The sequence below is a fragment of the Rhinatrema bivittatum genome, chromosome 5 (genome assembly GCF_901001135.1).
Source record: "Rhinatrema bivittatum chromosome 5, aRhiBiv1.1, whole genome shotgun sequence".
Lineage (NCBI taxonomy): Eukaryota > Metazoa > Chordata > Amphibia > Gymnophiona > Rhinatrematidae > Rhinatrema > Rhinatrema bivittatum.
In genome coordinates this window covers 127993475-128010669 of record NC_042619.1, presented here as the reverse complement: position 1 = coordinate 128010669, position 17195 = coordinate 127993475, and the positions used below count along the sequence as shown (strand labels likewise).

Genomic DNA, 17195 nt, shown 5'->3' with positions numbered 1-17195 from the left:
GGGAGATCGTGCACCGGCACTTGGTCAGCACATGCAACCTACGCCTGCCCGGAGGCAGGCGCAACTTAAATAATAAAGGTAGGGGGGGATTTAGGTAGGGCTGGAGGGCAGGTTAGATAGGGGAAGGTGGGGGGGCAAAAGGAAAGTTCCCTCCGAGGCTGCTTTGATTTCGGAGCGGTCTCGAAAGGAACGGGGAAAACCATCAGGGCTCAGCGCGCATAAGGTGCACAAGTGTGCACCCCCTTGTGCGTGCCAACCCCGGATTTTATAACATGTGCGCGGCTGCACGCAAATGTTATAAAATCGGGCATAGATTTGTGCGTGCCGGGATGCGCGCACAAATCTACGCCCACGCGTAGGTTCGAAAATCTGGCCCTAAGGTTTTTCAGCTTGGAAAAATATGACTGAAAGAAATTAATATAGACATCTATAAAATCATTAAAAAAAAATAGAGAGCAATGGTCCTCAGCTCGGTCCTACTGGATCCCCCAACCAGTTTGGTTTTCAGGATATCCTCAATAAATATGCATGAGATATTTGCATGCAGTAACACTATTGTATACAGCTATATTTTATGCATATTCATTGTGGATATTCTGAAAACAAGGCTGGTTGGGGATTCACAAAGGACCAGGTAGATGCTAGTGGCCATATGGGCACCACTATCTGAGTATTGGAGTTACTAGGGTTTGTGATAAATTATCCAAATCCAAGCCATCCTCATCACCTCAGTTGAGGCTCTGCTACACATGACTCAGGTGAAAGTCTTTATTCCTGCCAGCAGGATCATTGAACTAAGATTAAAGGTAATAGAAGTCATGGGTCACGTCGAGGATATTGGGTCATGTAGCCTCAACAAGTCTTTCCACAAGCTAAGAGAAATTAGGGAAGCTAACCAAATTGGTAGTGCGGTAATAATGGGAGACTTCAATTAACACACAATATCAACAGTTATGTTCAAGACACAACGAACACAATTCTCACTAGAAAGACGTCATGCAACTGTAATTCTTCTTAGTTAATGTGCTGTTATTATTTATAGGACCATCATAACACCTGCAGGCATACCAGCATATTTTAGCTTAAGGTTTTGCCACTGCAGGTCGTGTTTAATCATTGGTCCGAGTCCTTTATTATTTCTTTATATTCTATTTTTTTGTTTTTGTTTTTAACGTTTTTTGTAAAAATATCGGGGTAATACCTTCCTTGGATTGGCTCAAACTTTCAAAAAGACATGATTATTTAAAGTCCTTGTTTTTGTTTTTAACGTTTTTTGTAAAAATATCGGGGTAATACCTTCCTTGGCTTGGCTCAAACTTTCAAAAAGACACGATTATTTAAAGTCCAAATAATCGTGTCTTTTTGAAAGTTTGAGCCAAGCCAAGGAAGGTATTACCCCGATATTTTTACAAAAAACGTTAAAAACAAAAAAATAGAATATAAAGAAATAATAAAGGACTCGGACCAATGATTAAACACGACCTGTAGTGGCAAAACCTTAAGCTAAAATATGCTGGTATGCCCGCAGGTGTTATGATGGTCCTATAAATAATAACAGCACATTAACTAAGAAGAATTACAGTTGCATGACGTCTTTCTAGTGAGACTTCAATTAACCCAATATTGACTGGGTAGAAGTATCATCGGGACACGCTAGAGAGATAACATTCCTGAATAGAATAAATGATAGCTTTATGGAGCAATTGGTTCAGGAACCGACGAGAAAAGGAGCAATTTTAGATCTAATTCTCAGTGGAGCACAGGATTTGGTGAGAAAGGTAACCGTGGTGGGGCTGCTTTGCAATAGTGATCATAATATGATCAAATTTGAATTAATGACTGGAAGAGGAACAGTATGCAAATCCACGGCTCTCGTGCTAAACTTTCAAAAAGGAAACTTTTGCCTCTAACAGACAAATGACTTAAGCTTTTATTGTGTATCATTACGTTAATTTTATTATACAATGTTGATTATAGCTACAGTATCTATATATTGAACTATGGAAATGTTATTTAAGTATAGCCTTAAGCTATTTAATTGTTTAATTACTCTTGAAACTGTTATTTGTAAAGCTCGTTGCTAACTCCTTATTCCTCATGAGAGGCTTCTAGGAAAAGTAAAAAGTCATGGGATAGGTGGCGATGTCCTTTCATGGCTTGCAAACTGGCTAAAAGACAGGAAACAGAGAGTAGGATTAAATTGACAATTTTCTCAGTGGAAGGGAGTGGGCAGTGGAGTGCCTCAAGGATCTGTATTAGACCCCTTACTTTTCAATATATTTCTAAATGATCTGGAAAGAAATACGACAAGTGAGATAATCAAATTTGCAGATGATACAAAATTGTTCAGAGTAGTTAAATCACAAGCAGATTGTGATAAATTGCAGGAAGACCTTGTGAGACTGGAAAATTGGGCATCCAAATGGCAGATGAAATTTAATGTGGATAAGTGCAAGGTGATGCATATAGGGAAAAATAACCAATGCCATAGTTACACAATGTTAGGTTCCATATTAGGTGCTACAACCCAAGAAAGAGATCTAGGCATCATAGTGGATAACACATTGAAATCGTCAGTTCAGTGTGCTGCGGCAGTCAAAAAAGCAAACAGAATGTTGAGACTTATTAGAAAGGGAATGGTGAATAAAATGGAAAATGTCATAATGCCTCTGTATCGCTCCATGGTGAGACCGCACCTTGAATACTGTGTACAATTCTGGTTGTCGCATCTCAAAAAAGATATAATTGCGATGGAGAAGGTACAGAGAAGGCCTACCAAAATGATAAGGGGGAATGGAACAGCTCCCCTATGAGGAAAGACTAAAGAGGTTAGGGCTTTTCAGCTTGGAGAAGAGACGGCTGAGGGGGGGATATGATAGAGGTGTTTAAAATCATGAGAGGTCTAGAACGGGTAGATGTGAATCGGTTATTTACTCTTTCAGATAATAGAAAGACTAGGGGCCCATGAAGTTAGCATGTGACACATTTAAAACTAATCGGAGAAAGTTCTTTTTTACTCAACGCACAATTAAACTCTGGAATTTGTTGCCAGAGGATGTGGTTAGTGCAGTCAGTATAACTGTGTTTAAAAAAGGATTGGATAAGCTCTTGGAGAAGTCCATTACCTGCTATTAATTAAGTTGACTTAGAAAATAACCACTGCTATTACTAGCAACGGTAACACGGAATAGACTTAGTTTTTGGGTATTTGCCAGGTTCTTATGGCCTGGATTGGCTACTGTTGGAAACAGGATGCTGGGCTTGATGGACCCTTGGTCTGACCCAGTATGGCATGTTCTTAAGCTTGACTTGTTTTCATGAGAGAGATGACCAGTGGCCCCTGTGAGGATGACCGAGCAAATCTTCAGTGTTTGGAGTCAGGAACCAAACTGACTCCAGGTTTTCTTCATGCAACTTCACTTTATTATAATATTCAAACACAAACACTAATCGACTGCCTACCTTCTTAGCAGTGTACTTCCCAGTACCTTCTAGGTAGGTCAGATATATTACAGAGCTGCCTTCTCGTGGAGACCTAAGCCTAGTCTGATTATCCTCACCTGGGTCCCAACTCTTATTTTTCTCCTGCTGAGCCCTGTGCACAGAACGCTCTCGCTCTCTAGGGGAATTAAGGTGGACCGGGCATCTAGCCTTGTCCCACACAGGTTATGGAGAGAAAATAGGGTCCTCCATCACGATCCCTAATGTTTCAGTGAAACCAAGCCACTCAGGCTAAAAGAGAGCTTCTGTTTCGCAGGCCAGCTCAAAAATTGCTTGCATTTGTGGCTTACCCCTGCAAATATCAGCCATGGAGTACCCTTCCAAGTTCCTCAGCATTAAATTGTTCTGACAACAGATATCTTTACCTTGGGCTCAAGAGCTCATGCATATGGTCTTCACACTCAAGGCCCCTGGTCTGAATAGCTTTGAAGTATTTTAAAAGAATCGGGTAAAAATCTATAGTTTTCAAGGGGAAACACAAGGTCTAGAATGTGGCCTGCCTTACTTGTTTGTATATAGATGTGTTGAAAGAACCCCATTCACCCACTGACAAAAGAAATTCTTTATCCATGTTTTTTTTTTGGGTTTTTTTTAGGATCCTCAGCATGGGTATTAAAATACCTTACAGTCACCAAGTTCCTTTGTTTTACTGAGATTTCAGAAACTAGTTCAATAACTTTCTGTATTGTAATATGCTAAGGAACTGGGGGGGCTGCATCATATTAAAAGAATTGCTAGGTTATCCTTGTCTCTAGTCCAAACCAAAAAAGCATTGGATATAGAGAGAGATTTCAGATCCAGCTCCATTAACTTAAGGCAGTCATGAACTTTTCTTAAAGTTCTACATTTAAAATCAAAGGAGTAGCCAGGCAGACCAGCTTGGTGCAAACACAGTTTCTCCTTCATTTAGCCATAGTTGTTACACATAATAGATGCAGATCATGTTCTAGTATAAGGTCATAAATTAGAGTTTAATAGACTGCATGTCGACAAGGCCAAGTCTTAAATCTTTAAGTCTTATATCTTTAAATTATCTAGGTAATACACCAATGGTGGGAACAGAATTAGTTGCTATAGGACTATGAATAAGATCACAGAATTATTTAGGAGCCTTCGTAAATGTCCTTTTTTAATCCAACATCACCTAATAGGCATTGTAGACATTTTTGTTAAAACATCAGCCATCATCAAAGTAATCCCAATTTGTAGCGGGCTACAAACCAGGAGACCAGGGTTCGAGTCCTGCTATCACGCCTTGTGACCTTGGGCAAGTCACTTTACCCTCCATTGCCTCAGGTACAAACTTAGATTGTAAGCCCTCTGGGGATAGAGAAATACCTACAGTACCTGAATGTAATCCACTTTGAAGTGCTGAAAAAAGTGCGAAAAGCGGAATAAAAATCTAAATAAATATTTATATACCCGCACACTGTATATATTGATATATATATATCAGTCAGAGATCCTGGATTTGGAATTCTCCTATGGCTGGGATAGACCATTACACCTGCAAACCCCTGATCCGGGACCACTCGAGCACAGCAATATAGAATTAACAGTAGCCCCAGAATGAGTTAACTCCTAGGTAAGGGATGGAATAAAAATTTAATTTTAAAGCCAGAAAAAATACCCAGGCTAAGCACTGGGGGGTACTTGGGTCTAGATCCCCTGGCCAGAGGGACTCTGCCTTAGGACTCCTTGAGCCAGAGACTTTCTAGTCTGGGCCCCCAACCTACCCACACATTAACAACTCCCACCCAACTATCTACCGTCCCACACATTCATTAACCCTATAGGCCCCCCACCCATACTTACATTTCCTGGCTCCTTCTGTCTTCAGTGCTGTCCTTTTCAGTTTTATATGTGCAATTCATGTCGTCTGTGCATTACTCATATTGGAGGCAATATAAAAAGGTACACCAAGCTGAATCCACATTTTTACTTACATGGCTGTACATTTTTGTGGTGTTGCACTTTTCTTTTCAACTCTTGATGCATTTGCATCCGATTAGCTTACTGCAGCAGGAGTTAAGTCATTTTTCACCCGACCCATAATCTGATAAAGTGTTGTCATTCCATTTTCTAATTATTTGTTATATTTTTCAGGCGGCAAATTGAAGAATCTTCCAAGCCAGCAAGACAGTTACTGTCCCTGGCTAAAGTTGTAACAACCAATTACAAGCCTGTGGCTAATCATCAGTATAATGTAAGTTTTTTTTTTTAATTATTATTCTGTCCTTTCTGTTGACAATAACTGTGACACGATTACATGACTCATTTGTTAGTGCCTTGGCGCTTCTTTTCATTTTCATTGCTTATATCTCTTCCTGGTGCTGCTATAGATTTTTATTCAACTGAAATTCAGACTTATATTCAGAAACAAATGTTTACTTAAATACATAACTGAAAAATAATACTTTAAAAACCTGAGTATTCTAAGAATAAGCCATAACATTTACAAAAGCAAACATACTGGGGGCATTTCCAGACATTTCTCCTAACCTCACTTCTGACTGCGCAATGCTGCTTGTCTCCACTCTTGGCAAATTACACTGTGTCATGTTTGTGTTTTGTTTTTGTATTTATGAAGATTTAGTTTGAGACCAACAAATTAATTTTACTTATACCTACTGATATTCCCTTCACTTGTGTTAGCTCTACCTAATGTCATATAATTACTGGGATAAAGTTCAGTTTTACAGTAAATGCTAGTTCTTGTACGTATCCAGATCAGTCCAGATTCATGGGTTTTGCATCCCTGCCAGAGATGGAGACAGAGAAACTTTAACTAACACTGCTACCTGACACTGCTAACCCTGAGTGCTACCTGCAGTTCCTCAGTATTTCTCTATCTCCAGCAGATGGTAGATGGTCTTAAGACCTGCAGTTCTGCAGTCAAAAGACTAAATTTGGTTTACGAGCCTTCCTGCCAAGGGGTTTTTGGGTCCTGGGGAGACCATCCCTTTTTGTTGAGGTGGACGAACTGGGGGTTGGTGACCCTTTTGTACACTCGCTCCTTGCTTCCTTGGGGTGTAAATCTGGTGGTCCGCTGCGGGCTCAGGATAGCTGTTTTTACAGTCTGTTCCTTTTGTTTTTGACAGCTCTGTGTTCCAGCCTAAGACGTTTGATAAAGTTTAAAAAAAAAAAAAAGAGAGAGAGGTAGAAAACTTGAGTAGTTTAGGAAGGCCGGCTTCCTGCCTTTACTGTTTTGGCACCTGGGGAGTTTCAGAGTTGTTTGCAGAGTCTGCTGGCTTGTTCACAGTAACAAGGTAAGCTTCTCGCTGAGGGAGTCATGGTGCGTGGATCAGTTTGCCGCGCTGGTTGTTCTGTGGGCGGTGAAGGGCTGTTCAATAGCCCGGTGGCTGCAAAAAAAAGAGGAGGCTGACACCTGCTCCTGTTCCTCCTGCATGTCGGACTTCACGCCAGGTCGAGGCTTCTTTCTCCATTGGTGCGGGAATGGCGGCCATTTTGAAGGCTCATGCGGCCATTGTCACGCCGGTAGAGAGGGAAGGGGATTTTCCTTCAAGGCTTGTTTAGATTCCCGTGTGGAGCAGGGGGTGGGGGAGCAGATAGGGAAGATGGTCCCATTCTGCCTACTTCTGGTACCGCTCAGCCTTTGGCTGGCACATCCAGGCCTTTTTCCACAGATTTTTTGTTACTTTTGCATGTGGCCTATTTGGCTCAGCAAGAGGCATCTGTATCCGGTCTGCGGACCCAGGGCCAGTCTTCCAAGGGTCTGGATGCAGGTTCCAGACCGGATAAGTCTCGGAGAAAGCGACCTTCTTTAGTCCAGCGTTTGTTGGGCCCGGCTCCATCTCTAGGGGGTCGTTGATGGATCAAATGACTCTGATGAGGCTCCAGAGGGCCCGGGGGTGCCTCCAGCACACGATCTGGCAGTTGATACGGATGCGGATAGCACAGCTCTGGGGGATGATCCTGAGGAAATTCTGGTTTCCGAGGTTGATGACCCTAAGGTGGTCCATATTTTTCGCAAGGAGGAACTAGGGCTGTTGATTCCTCAGGTTCTTGAAGAGCTCAGTGTCAAGTTTCCACAGGAGGATTCTGATCTGGAAGGAGCTGATCCAGTCCTTAATGGGCTGCGGGGTCCAGCAAAAGCCTTCCCATATCATAAGTCTGTGAAGAAGCTCATGGATTGGGAGTGGGTACTCCTGATGCCAGCTTGAGGGTTAGGGAGGGTTATGGTGAAGCTTTATCCTTTGCCTGAGCAAATGTTGGACCTTCTTTTCCTTCTTAAGGTTGACGCTGCAGCATCGGCTGTTACCAAGAAGACGACTATTCCATTGCAGGATCTGCTGCATTGAAGGACGTTCAGGATCGTAAATTGGAGGTTCATCTCAAGAGGATTTTTGAGGTGTCAGCTCTGAGTTAATGAATGGCCATTTGTTCCAGTTTTATGCAGCAGGCTTGTCTGCATTGGATGCAGCAGCTCCAGGATGGTCAGTCACTGTCTGGCGAGGAGGCGAATAAGGCTGAGCGGTTAGAGGAAGCAGTGGCTTACGGGGCGGATGCTCTGTATGACCTGGTAAGAAACTTGTCTCGAATTATGGTCGCAGCAGTATCAGCCAGGAGATTGTTATGGTTACATAACTGGTCGGCAGATGTGTCATCCAAGACTCAGTTGGAGTCTCTGCCTTTTAAAGGCCATCTCTTGTTTGGTGAGGACCTGGAGCAGTTGATGAAGAATCTGGGTGAAAATAAGGTGCACAGGTTGCCTGAGCATAAGACTAAGAGCAAGAGGTTTTTTCAGGCTTGGTCCCACTTTCGGGATAGTAGAAGGTCTCACCCGACACGGGGAGCTCCAGGTCAGCAGAAGCAGTTTGCTCTCCGGGACCAGTCCTGGGGTCAGTCCTTTCAAGGGGGCCAAAGACCTTTCTGGGACAGCACAAGTGATAGTGCATCTGGGACTAAGTCCTTGCAATGAGGCGAGGCTGGTTCACTCCGTCATTACTGTCATAGGAGGTCGCTTGGTGTGATTTTACAGGGAGTGGGCCAAAATTACCAAGGAAACTGGGTCCTTGGTGTAATAAGAAATGACTACACATTAAAATTTGCTTGGTCTGTCTGAGATTTGTTTATAGTTTCCCTTTGCGGGCCCTTAGACAAGTCACTTGTGGTTCGAGAAACGCTGGACCGGTTGCAGAACTAGGAGCGGCAATTCAGGTTCCCCATGAGGAACGAGGCACAGGAAGGTATTCCATTTACTTCGTCGTTCCAAAAAAGGAAGGCACCTTTCGCCCAATTCTGGACTTAAAAAGGGTAAATGCAAGGCTCAAGGTACCACCTTTCCGGATGGAGACCCTGAGGTCGGTTGTAGCAGTAGTTCGCAAAGATGAGTTTCTGGCTGCTTTAGATTTGACAGAAACGTATCTGCACATACCCATCCATCCAGACCATCAACAATTTCTGCAGTTCATGGTTCTGGGTCAGCATTTTCAGTTTCATTCTCTTCCCTTCGGTTTGGCCACAGTACACACAACTTCACCAAAGTTATGGTGGTAGTGGTTTTGCATTGGGAATGAGTTCTGATGGACCCCTTTCTAGACGACTGGCTTATCAGAGTGAAGTCGGAGGACCTTTGTTGTCAGTCAGTTCAGAAAGTGATCAGCACACTCGAGTTGCACGGCTGGGTAGTGAATTTGATGAAGTCACTTGGTTCCATCGCAGTCCCTGAAGTATTTTGGAGCTCGGGTTGACATGTGGAGGGGCAAGATGTTTATCGCAGAGGAGTGTGTTCAGAAGCTGCAGGGGCAAATTTGTTGATTGATGGGTTTGCTGATGCCCAAGGTCTGGGATTATTTGCAGGTCCTGGGCTTGATGGCTTCAACCCTGGAGTTAGTGTTGTGGGCATTTGCACATATGAAGCCCCTGCAGAGAGCTCTTTTGTCTCAATGGAGCCTGCTCTTGAAGGAGTTTCATCTTCCCTTGCTGCTCGAGGGTGTTGGCAGGACAGCCTATCTTGGTGGCTTCTGAGTTTTAATCTGCTTCGTGGTAGGGAGCTGGAGGTTACGTATTGGATGATTCTTACTACTGATGCCAGTCTGTCTGGTTGGGGAACAGTTTGTCAGCAGCAGTCAACTCAAGGCTGCTGGTCCATGAAAGAGGCTTCCTAGTCTATCAATCAGTTAGAGACCAAAGCAGTGCGTTTTGCTTTACTTGCCTTTCTGCTGTTGGTGAGGGTCCTGTCGTGCAATGCAATGACAGTGGTCTACATCAATAGTCAGGGAGGAACCAAGAGCTGGGCAATGGCCCAGTGGTTCAAAAGTTGATTCGTTGGGCGGAGCAACACCTGGCATGGATAGCGTCGTCCAAGCAGATTTTTTCTGTCTCTCAGATTGTTAGATCGGGAAGAGTGGAAACTGTCAGAGATGGCGATGCAGTTCATATGTGAGAGGTGGATCTAATGGCAACTCGCCAGATAGCCAAGACATTTTGGTTTTTCAGTCGGAGAAGGGAGCATGGGGCCAAGGGCTCTGGTGGTGCCTTGGCCTCGGGAAATTCTGCTTTACATGTTTCCTCCTTGGCCGCTAGTGGGCAAGGTGTTGCAATGGATAGTAGTTTTAGTGGCTCCGGAGTGGCCACATTGGCCATGCTTCGCAGATCTAGTCAACCTGGCCGTGGACAGTCCGATATGCTTTGAACATCTAGCGGGCCTTCTTCGTCAGGGCTTCATATTTTTAGACCAGGCTGCTCACTTTTGTCTAGCAGCATGGCTTTTGAGAGGTGGCATTTGAGATGCAGGGATACCCCGAAGTGATTATTGCCACGTTGTTGCAAGCTAGGAGAAGGTCTACTTCTCTTTTGTATGTGAGGGCCTTGAAGGATTTGAGTCCTGGTATATCGCTAACGAAGTGCAAGCTGTAAAATCTATGGTGTCTCATATCTTGTCTTTTCTTCAAGAGGGTTTGGTCAAGGGTTTGGCTTTGAACTCTCTTATGGTCCAGGGGGCTGCTTTTGGTTGTCTTCGAGGCAAAGAATAGGGTTCCTCTCTGCTCATCCGGATGTGGTTCGGTTTCTCCGGAGGACAAAGAATTTGTGTCCGCTGGTAAGGAAAGTTTGTCCATCCTAGAATCTTTCTCTCATCATCAAGGAGTTGAGAGGCTCCTTTTGAACTGCTCAGGAGAGCAACTCTTAAGTATTTGATCCTTAAGGTTATTTTCCTGGTGGCCATATGTTCAGCTAGGAGAATTTCTGAGTTGCAGGCTTTAACTTGTCGTGATTCATTCCTTCAGATTGTGGACTCTGGAGTGTCGTTGCGGATGGTCTCTTCTTTTTTTTTTTTTTTACTTAAGGTAGTATCGGCGTTTCATGTGAATCAGAATGTGGCGCTTTCAGCTTTTCCTGTGATGGATTCCTCCTTACCTCATATGAGGGAGCTTAAGCTTTTGGATGTGCGGAGACCGTTGTTGAGATTTCTAAAGGTAACAAATTATTTTAGGAGGTCGGATCACCTCTTTGTTTTGTGGAGTGGTTCGAAAAGAGATTCTCAAGCATCTAAGGCTTCTATTATGTGGTAGCTCAAGGAGGCCAATGGGTCAACATACATTGCTATGGGTCGTCTGGTTCCTGAGGGTTTACAAGCCCATTCTATGTGCTCTCAGACAGCCTCATGGGCAGAGGCTCAGCTGGTTTCGCCACAGGAAATTTGCAGGGCGGTGACTTGGAAGTCTCTGCATACTTTCGCAAGGCACTATCATCTGGATGTGGGGTATCCAGAGTCCCGGTCTTTTGGCAAGAGTGTTTTGCGAGTGGGACTCTCCAGATTCCACCCTAAGTAGAGAGCTTTGGTACATCCCAGGAATCTGGACTGATCTGGGTACATACAAGGAAAGGAAAATTGGTTCTTACCTGCTAATTTTCGTTTTTGTAGTACCACAGATCTGTCCAGAACCCACCCGATCTGTGGGGTGGAGAGTCATCTGCTCATTCTATTTTCTTGGAATAGAATACAGACTTGTTTAAAAAAAAAAAAAAAAAAAAAAGTTTTTAGGAGTTTGTGGTTTGCTGTTTTTAAGCTTGGGTACAGATCAATACTGAGGAAGTCCAGGTGGCACACGTCGTTATGTATCAGTTAAACTTTGTCTCCATCTGCTGGCAGGGATGCATAACCCAGGAGTCTGGACTGATCTGTGGTACTACAGGAATGAAAATTAGCAGGTAAGAACCAATTTTCCTATAGAGAAATTATAACTTGTGATTATGATACCGTTCATTGATTATTCAATCTAGCCACTATACTTTGGGTATGCACAAATGTTTTGCAGTAATCACATTTCTATGGAGTTTGGGGTTTTGTGTGCTCCCCTACATGAATGGTTGGCTGTTAAAGAACACATCTAGGGTGGAGGAAGTGACATTGATGCAGATGGCAGCCTAAATCCGTGCTCTTCTTGCAAGCATGCAAATCGTGTGAATATTACGAACATCGATCAATGAATTTAACCTTTGAGTTTCATGAGGACTTTTAAAGTGCTGTGAAGAGAAAACCAGTAGACTTTTGTAAAATTTCTTATACTAAATTGGATGGAGACTCGGAAGCAGGGGCTGACAAGATGTTGGTGGCCGGCAGTGATGAGATGGAAGTAGGCCCCTGTGGTGCAGCTGTCCCATTAGAGATGGATATTCCTACTTGTGCTGAATTTAGAGGCTGGTTTTGCGAGTTGTGTCAAGATATTAAAAACCATAAAAAAGAAATTCTGGAAATGATGGCTGAGTTAAAAGAGGAAATGATTGACCTGGGTCGTCAAATAGAAGACAATGATAACTGACTAGATGTCCAAACTGAATGTATTCATCTTCTACCAAACTAACATAAGGCCCTAAAGTTAGAATGTGAGTCAGTGTATGATAAATTAGAAGACCTTGAAAATAGATTGCGTTGCTGTAATTTGCGGTTTCAGGGAGTGCCAGAGACTCCCAAGTATGGTGGTGGTGATTAACATATATAGAGTTATACTAAAGTCAAATGAGTCGGACCATTATGATTTGGATCCCTCGATTAAATTGGAGAGAGCTTATTGTGCTCCTGGTCAACGTATCCCGTTGCTTCCTTAGTTACTCCTTAAAAGATTGAATTTTCAACATACCGAGAAAACAAATAGTCTAGAAGTGGGAAGGTCATGAGATTGTAATATTTGCAGATGTATCCCAAATCACCCTCTGCAAGCGACAAAATTTCGGACAAATTACCTCATTGCTGCATAAGGAAAACCTTAGATATCGATGGCTGCATCCCTTTGGATTGTTTACTATTAAAGGGACTTCATCCAAGGTAAAGATGGCAGATGAGGCCATAGAGGTCCTGAAGGAAGCTAGATACAGCACTATCGTCAGGAGACAGGCTCACACATCAGCACTACTGCAGAAAAATGACAATCCAAGATGGCAACATATTGACAAGGGTGGCAGGTGCCTTCAGAGGAATTCTGGAGGGTATGCTTCTTCTAGAGAAGCCACTTGAAAGTCAGTTCAGTTTATAAACTGAGCCTTGAATTACAGGGTTGAGTATCTTGTTTATGAGATCCATTCTAAGGTATAATGTTAAGTGTTAGAAACAGTTATGTGTTTATTTCTAAAAGCGTTGATCCTGGTATTGTCACTAGAAATTATTTTCTTTTCAGTTTATTCAAGGTGGTATATGGTTCACATATGGTGGACTGCCTGCTTGGATTTCGCCCATCTGGGTTAATGACTATTCCACCTAAGAAAATAGTAGATCTGCAGGGGGATATGCAGATCATAGAGGATTAAGGGTTTGCAGGTGAGGGTAGGTGTGAAATATATATATATTATTACATTATGAGCAGTAGGGAAATGGTTGGGGGGAAGAGAACTTGTTATAGTGGGGAGCACATGGAATTTGCAGACGAGGGATGGATAGAGAAACGTGGAGATACATTGAATGAAAGAGGGAGTATAGCAAACACTATCAGAAAGGTACAGACAATGATTGTGATTTTGAGAATGTCACAGTTTAAATTATCATTGAATGTGAAAGATTTGAATACCTATTGAAAACGGAAATTAATTATATAAAGAATTAGATGGGATTCAAGCAGAGATTGTGATGATACAGGAGACTCAATTGAAGAGTAGATATGAAGATCTGATGAAATCTGATAAATACCCTCATAGATTTTGGGCTGCTTGTAGCAAATAGGGAAAATACACTGATATAGGGATTTTATTTGTTAAGGATTTCCTTTTTGTATTAAAATCATGTTTTAGGGACCCATTGGGTAAATGCATTATTTTACTGATTATAGTGGGGAGTGGGAACTTATATAATAGTTAATAAATATATATACATATATACATATATATATATACACGAAATAATGATCAGGAAGTGGGGGGTTTTTATTCTCGGGGGTAAATTTTAGTAACTAGAGCTGAAGGTCAGCTACTTATTGGGGGTGATTTCAATCTTTCTAGGAACCCTACCTTAGATAAATCACTAGGACGCAGTTCTGATTCTCAACAGACACGCAATAAACTTAAATCATAACTGGCCAAATGGGATGTAATGGATAGGTGGAGACCCAAATCCTAAATCGAGGAATTTCACATTTTTTTCTTGTCCTCTCAATTTGTATTCTAGAATTGATATCACTTTGATGGGTAAAGAGTTGGTAAACAGGGTGACTGATATAGTTATTGTCAGGTGCAAGGTCTGATCAGGCTCCAATATGGGTAGACACAGTGTTCACAAATTATGACCGAGGGAAACATTATTGGAGGTTAAATGACACTTTATTGGAGGATGAGAAATGTATTACACAACTGGTAAAAGAAATCTAAGAATACTTGAGATTAAACAACAAGAAAGACCTCCCCTATTATTGTATGGGATTGCTTAAAGGTTGTGGTCAGAGGGAAACAAATATCCAGAGCCTCCTATAAAAAAAAAAAAAAAAAAAGGGAAAAAGAAAAGCAGAGAATCCTTGATGATTCAGATTTTGAGATTCGAACAAATACATAAGAAAACATTATCACATTCAATTTTATACCAACTTTCTACCACTAGAGAAAAGCTCTTGCAGTTAGATACAGATAACATTGCACATAAATTAGAGATGTCGTAACAAACTTTCTTTGAAGGAGGGAACAGAGATGGGAAATTACTGGCTCGTAAATTTAAAAAAGGAGTATCCAGAATAATGTGGTTAAGGTTAAAGATAAAAATGGAACCATACTAACTGCTAATGAGATATCAGACTATGTTTTTTTTACACTTTTATTCAGAATTGTATAGTTCAAATGGTACAATTGAGACCAGCAGTGGAGTGGCGGAGTAGCCTAGTGGTTAGAACCTTGCTGCTTCTTATGACCTTGGGCAAATCTCTTTACCCTCCATTGCTTTAGGTACAAACTGAGGGCCGGATTTTCAAAAGGTTACGCCCATACATCCTCCGGATTTACGCGCGTGATGCCTATTTTAAAAAGGCCAGGTGACGTGTGTAAAGCTCCGGGACGTATGTAAGTCCCAGGGCTTGCAAAAAGGGGCAGGGCGGTGCCAGGGCTGAAGTAAGTTTTACAACAATAAAAAGAAGACAAAAAAAGGTAGGGGGGGGGGAAGGGTGTGGGAGGGAAGGGAAGGTGGAAGATGGGGTGGGGGGGGTAGGGAAGTTCCCTCTGAGGCCGCTCCGATTTTCAATTTCGGAGCGGCCTGGGAGGGAACAGGGGAAAGCAGTGCGCGCAAGGTGCACAATTGTGCACCCCCTTGCGCGCGCCGACCCCTGATTTTATAACATGCACGCGGCTGTGCGCGCATGTTATAAAATCAGGCGTACATGTGTGCGCGCCGGGTAGCATGCGCACATGTATGCCGCACGCGCTGTTTTGAAAATCTACCCCAAAGATTGTAAGCCCTCTGGGGATAGGAAAATACATACAGTATCTGAATGTAATCCACTTTGAAGTGCCAAAAAGCAGAATATAAAAATCTAAAATAAAATAAATTTAAATGAAATCAACTTGCAGGCTATATCTGATTCCCACCAAGTAATGTCAGACAGGGAAATATCACAGTTGGAAGTTGCAATGGCTATTAAAAATCTAAAACCCTGAAAATCTCCTGGTCTAATTGCTCCTCTGACTAAGATGTTCAATTTTTTTTTAAGAAATGAAGGTTCTGTCCTTCAGGAATATAATCTAGCTGGTATAACTATCTGGGTTAAGCCCGGCAGAGATCCTAGTGTTTGCGGGTTCTACCGTCCAATATCGCTTATTAATTTAGATGTGAAAATTCTAGCAAAAATTCTAGCAGACTTTTTAAATAATATTGTTTCATCCATAATCCATTCAGATCAGGCAGGTTTTAAGCCTGGCCATTTGGCCGCAGATAATGTTTACAAGATTGTGGACATCATGTGGTGGGTGAAGAAGGAAGGTATTTCCTCTCTATTTCTCACAGTTGACGCTGAGAAGGCATTCGACATAGTCCAATGGCCTTTTCTGTTTAAAACCTCGGAGAAGATTAAATTTGAGGCTTTTTTTATTCAGTGGATACATAAACAGTATGATTTACCTAAAGCTTGTATCAAAGTAAATAGGGGATACTCAGATATCTTTAATGTGGGGTGTGGCACTAGACGGGGTTGTCCATTATCTCCTTTACTTTTTGCCATATTCCTGGCAAACTATGATTCGAGCTAATACTAAAATTGAGGGAGTCCAAATTGGAGAATTTTCTTCCAAATTATCACGATTTGTGGACGATATTCTTTTTACTATAATAAATCCTTTAAGGTCTTTAGAGGGAGTAGTTAAGGAAATGGAGATATTCAGTCTTGTCTCTGAGTTCAAGATAAATTGTGATAAATAGGACATATTGAACGTAACTGTTCCTATAGATGAGGAACTATTGTTAAGGACAAATTTTCTGTTTAAATGGGCTAACGATAAGATCAAATATCTTGGAGTGTATTTAGGAAACAGGGTAGATGATTTATTTCATCTCGGTTATCTACCCCTGTTGTCTCACATCTGTAAGGATATGGAAGATTGGGATAGGTATCATATCTTTTGGCTGGGCAGAATTGAGTCATTAAAAATGAACATATTACCCAGACTCAGCTACTTATTCCAGACTTTACCTTAACGGGTTTCTAATGGCATGCTTAAACTATGGCAAAGACGAATCATGCATTATATATGACAACGAAGACCAACTAGGGTGGCATGTAGGATATTATTCCAACCTTAATTAAGGGGTTCACTGGGTGTACCTAACTTCATTTGGTATTATGGGGCTTCATCATTAAGGGCAGTTGTGGACTGGCATAAGAGAGCGTTAATAAAACAATGGATATGCTTAGAACAGGCAGCAATAGGTCGTATGCCTTTGGCAGCCTTGACCTGGCAACCAAAGCGGTCCTGGAAACCTATGGGAAGTTTACCTCCTACTTTGCACAATTCATTAAACATCTGGTCACAGTGGAATAGTAGAGTGGTAGGACTTCGGGAATACTTTTATAGGACCTCATTGTATCATAATAACTCTTTTCCATCAAGTATGTCCCTTAGGTCCTCATTTTCTAAAGTATCGGCCTGCGATACTTTAGAAGATGAGGGGAGGGGGGCCGAAACAGGGGGCGGGCCTGCGCTAGCCGGCAGCGATCGCACCGTCGCCCCGACTCCGTCGCCCCAACTCCTCCTCTTCCGGGGCCGACTCC

At 42.3% G+C, this 17195-nt stretch overlaps 1 protein-coding gene across 1 annotated transcript in view; it reads left to right on the top strand.

The window, feature by feature from the left end:
• GTF2F2 (general transcription factor IIF subunit 2) overlaps positions 1 to 17195 on the top strand; it is a 423749-nt gene that overhangs the window by 296435 nt on the left and 110119 nt on the right. Inside the window, exon 7 of the mRNA XM_029602905.1 lies at positions 5608 to 5707. Within this exon, the coding sequence (XP_029458765.1) occupies positions 5608 to 5707 (100 nt within the window). The remainder of the gene's footprint in view (positions 1 to 5607; positions 5708 to 17195) is intronic.